The 4,317-nt window shown below is 54.7% G+C and overlaps 1 protein-coding gene across 1 annotated transcript; it reads right to left on the bottom strand.

The window, feature by feature from the left end:
- Positions 1-275: 275 nt before the first annotated feature.
- LOC135570684 (adhesive plaque matrix protein-like) lies at positions 276-2,880 on the bottom strand. The gene is made up of 5 exons (XM_065016638.1): positions 2,836-2,880; positions 2,163-2,702; positions 1,653-2,072; positions 902-1,621; positions 276-572 (listed from the first exon to the last, which is right to left on the bottom strand). Exons 1-5 carry the CDS (start codon positions 2,878-2,880, stop codon positions 276-278), a joined length of 2,022 nt encoding a protein of 673 aa, XP_064872710.1.
- Between the last annotated feature and the right edge of the window lie 1,437 nt (positions 2,881-4,317).

Raw genomic sequence — 4,317 nt, 5'->3', positions numbered from 1 at the left:
AAGGCCATTATTTATACAGCCCAGTCTGCTATACCAGCACAATAACAGCTAGAATAAGCACCGTCTCTTCCTGTCCAATCCAGCCTCCCTCAGCTTGTACTGTAGTTCCACCCATCTCTACATTACCATTCTGAAACAATGGAGCAGGCTCATAGTGGAGCTGGGAGGATGGAGCAGGCTCATAGTGGAGCTGGGAGGATGGAGCAGGCTCATAGTGGTGCTGGGAGGGTGGAGCAGACTCATAGTGGAGCTGGGAGGATGGAGCAGGCTCATGCTCAGTGGAGCTGGGAGCTCATAGGGTGCTGGGAGGATGGAGCAGGCTCATAGTGGAGCTGGGAGGATGGAGCAGGCTCATAGTGGTGCTGGGAGGATGGAGCAGGCTCATAGTGGTGCTGGGAGGATGGAGCAGGCTCATGGTGGAGCTGGGGTGGATGGAGGAGGCTCATAGTGGTGCTGCGATATGGAGCAGGCTCATAGTGGTGCTGGGAGGATGGAGCAGGCTCATAGTGGAGCTGGGTGGGTGGAGCAGGCTCAAAGTGGAGCTGGGAGGATGGAGCAGGGTCATATTGGTGCTGGGAGGAGATGGAGCAGGCTCATAGTGGCGCTGGGAAGATGGAGCAGGCTCATAGTGGTGCTGGGGAGATGGAGCAGGCTCATAGTGGACCTGGGGAGATGGAGCAGGCTCATAGTGGTCCTGGGAGATGGAGCAGGCTCATAGTGGTGCTGGGGGATGGAGCAGGCTCATATTAGTCCTGGGAGATGGAGCAGGCTCATAGTGGTGCTGGTAGGATGTAGCAGGCTCATAGTGGTGCTGGGAGGATGGAGCAGGCTCATAGTGGTGCTGGGAGGATGGAGCAGGTTCAGAGTGGAGCTGGGAGATAGAGCAGGTTCAGAGTGGAGCTGGGAGATGGAGCAGCCTCATAGTGGTGCTGGGGAGATGGAACAGGCTCATAGTGGTGCTGGGAAGATGGAGCAGGCTCATAGTGGTGCTGGGAGGATGGAGCAGGCTCATAGTGGTGCTGGGAGGATGGAGCAGGCTCAGAGTGGAGCTGGGAGGATGGAGCAGCCTCATAGTGGTGCTGGGGAGATGGAGCAGGCTCATAGTGGTGCTGGGGAGATGGAGCAGGCTCATACTGGGGCTGGGAGGATGGAGCAGGCTCATAGTGGAGCTGGGAGGATGGAGCAGGCTCATAGTGGTGCTGGGAGGATGGAGCAGGCTCATAGTGGTGCTGGGAGGATGGAGCAGGCTCATAATGGAGCTGGGAGGATGGAGCAGGCTCATAGTGGCGCTGGGAAGATGGAGCAGGGTCATATTGGTGCTGGGAGGAGATGGAGCAGGCTCATAGTGGAGCTGGAATGATGGAGCAGGCTCATAGTGGTGCTGGGGATATGGAGCAGGCTCATAGTGGAGCTGGGAGGATGGAGCAGCCTCATAGTGGTGCTGGGCGGATGGAGCAGCCTCATAGTGGAGCTGGGAGAATGGAGCAGGCTCATAGTGGAGCTGGGAGGATGGAGCAGCCTCATAGGGGTGCTGGGAGGATGGAGCAGGCTCATAGTGGAGCTGGGAGGATGGAGCAGGCTCATAGTGGAGCTGGGAGGATGGAGCAGGCTCATAGTGGCGCTGGGAAGATGGAGCAGGGTCATATTGGTGCTGGGAGGAGATGGAGCAGGCTCATAGTGGAGCTGGGATGATGGAGCAGGCTCATAGTGGTGCTGGGGATATGGAGCAGGCTCATAGTGGAGCTGGGAGGATGGAGCAGCCTCATAGTGGTGCTGGGCGGATGGAGCAGCCTCATAGTGGAGCTGGGAGAATGGAGCAGGCTCATAGTGGAGCTGGGAGGATGGAGCAGCCTCATAGTGGTGCTGGGAGGATGGAGCAGGCTCATAGTGGAGCTGGGAGGATGGAGCAGGCTCATAGTGGAGCTGGGAGATGGAGCAGGCTCATAGTGGAGCTGGGAGGATGGAGCAGGCTCATAGTGGTGCTGGGTGGATGGAGCAGGCTCATAGTGGAGCTGAGAGGATGGAGCACGCTCATAGTGGATCTGGGTGGATGGAGCAGCCTCATAGTGGTGCTGGGATATGGAGCAGGCTCATAGTGGAGCTGGGAGGATGGAGCAGCCTCATAGTGGTGCTGGGAGGATGTAGCAGGCTCAGAGTGGTGCTGGGAGGAGATGGAGCAGGCTCATAGTGGAGCTGGGATGATGGAGCAGGCTCATAGTGGTGCTGGGGATATGGAGCAGGCTCATAGTGGAGCTGGGAGGATGGAGCAGCCTCATAGTGGTGCTGGGCGGATGGAGCAGCCTCATAGTGGAGCTGGGAGGATGGAGCAGGCTCATAGTGGAGCTGGGAGGATGGAGCAGCCTCATAGTGGTGCTGGGAGGATGGAGCAGGCTCATAGTGGAGCTGGGAGGATGGAGCAGGCTCATAGTGGAGCTGGGAGGATGGAGCAGGCTCATAGTGGAGCTGGGAGGATGGAGCAGGCTCATAGTGGTGCTGGGTGGATGGAGCAGGCTCATAGTGGTGCTGGGATATGGAGCAGGCTCATAGTGGAGCTGGGAGGATGGAGCAGCCTCATAGTGGTGCTGGGAGGATGTAGCAGGCTCAGAGTGGTGCTGGGAGGATGGAGCAGGCTCATAGTGGTGCTGGGAGGATGGAGCAGGCTCATAGTGGTGCTGGGAAGATGGAGCAGGCTCATAATGGTTCTGGGAGATGGAGCAGGCTCATAGTGGTGCTGGGGAGATGGAGCAGGCTCATAGTGGGCTGGTCAGGGGAGCAGCTCATAGTGGTGCTGGGCGGATGGTTAGCAGGGGCTCATAGTGGTCAGCTGGGTTATACATGGAGCAGGCTCATAAAGTGGGCTGGGAGGATGGAGCAGCTCATAGTGGTGCAGGATGGAGAGGTTATAAATGGAGCTGGTCATAGTGGTGCTGGGAGGATACAGAGGTGGGTGGGAGGATAGGCTAAAGGGTGCTGGGAGGATGGAGCAGCTGTGTTATGGTGCTGGGAGATGGAGCAGGCTCATAAAGTGGGCTGGGAGGATGGAGCAGGCTCATGTGGAGCTGGGAGAGGGAGGTTATAAATGGGGGCTGGTGCTGGGAGGATGGAGCAGGCTCAGTGGAGCTGAGATACAGAGGGAGCTGGGAGGTTATAAAGTGGGCTGGTCAGGGGTCTGGGAGCAGGCTCATACAGAGGAAGGTTATAAAGGGGCTGGTCAGGGGTCAGCTCTGTTATACAGAGGGAGGTTATAAAGGGGCTGGTCAGGGGTCAGCTGTGTTATACAGAGGAAGGTTATAAAGGGGCTGGTCAGGGGTCAGCTGTGTTATACAGACAGAGGTTATAAAGGGGCTGGTCAGGGGTCAGCTGTGTTATACAGACAGAGGTTATAAAGGGGCTGGTCAGGGGTCAGCTGTGTTATACAGAGGAAGGTTATAAAGGGGCTGGTCAGGGGTCAGCTCTGTTATACAGAGGAAGGTTATAAAGGGGCTGGTCAGGGGTCAGCTCTGTTATACAGAGGGAGGTTATAAAGGGGCTGGTCAGGGGTCAGCTGTGTTATACAGACAGAGGTTATAAAGGGGCTGGTCAGGGGTCAGCTGTGTTATACAGAGGGAGGTTATAAAGGGGCTGGTCAGGGGTCAGCTCTGTTATACAGAGGAAGGTTATAAAGGGGCTGGTCAGGGGTCAGCTGTGTTATACAGAGGGAGGTTATAAAGGGGCTGGTCAGGGGTCAGCTGTGTTATCTTACTGTTGTTGTTATTGCCCTTCTACAGAAAAGAGGCTGTGTTTCATCACACTGCTGGTATCTACAGACAGGGGCTGACAGACTTGGACCACATCGGAGTTGAGGACTCTGTAGAACAGATGTAACAACAGTGTCTGTCAAAATAAAATCCGTATCCCCTACAAATATCCTTAAACAAGACTGTTTTCAATTCATGAAACAATAGCACTTCTAAGAATATCCCTATAACAATGGTTTGGATGAATATTATGCCTAAATTACTGCATAATGTCCATGATATGAGTTTAAAGGTTTTAGCACAACACAATGACGAGATGGAAAACACAGGCGTAATTAAATTAATCTCTACTGTTCTGTTAGGTTTCAGAGGACGATGGGATTTAACCGTGACAGTAGCAGAGATATGGATCACGACTCTAAGATAACTTGACCTCCTAGTTGATTAATACGTCCCAATTTCCTGAGCAATAGTTTTCTTACATAGAAGAGATCCATTTTGCCGCAAGATCGAAAGTTAGCAGCCGCGGAGTAATTGATGACCTCCCTGAACAAACGCTCTCATATTTATCACAGGCTGA

This window comes from Oncorhynchus nerka, unplaced genomic scaffold (assembly GCF_034236695.1).
Source record: "Oncorhynchus nerka isolate Pitt River unplaced genomic scaffold, Oner_Uvic_2.0 unplaced_scaffold_937, whole genome shotgun sequence".
Lineage (NCBI taxonomy): Eukaryota > Metazoa > Chordata > Actinopteri > Salmoniformes > Salmonidae > Oncorhynchus > Oncorhynchus nerka.
The sequence above is the reverse complement of the archived record's forward strand: the minus strand, read 5'-3'. Positions and strand labels throughout refer to the sequence as shown.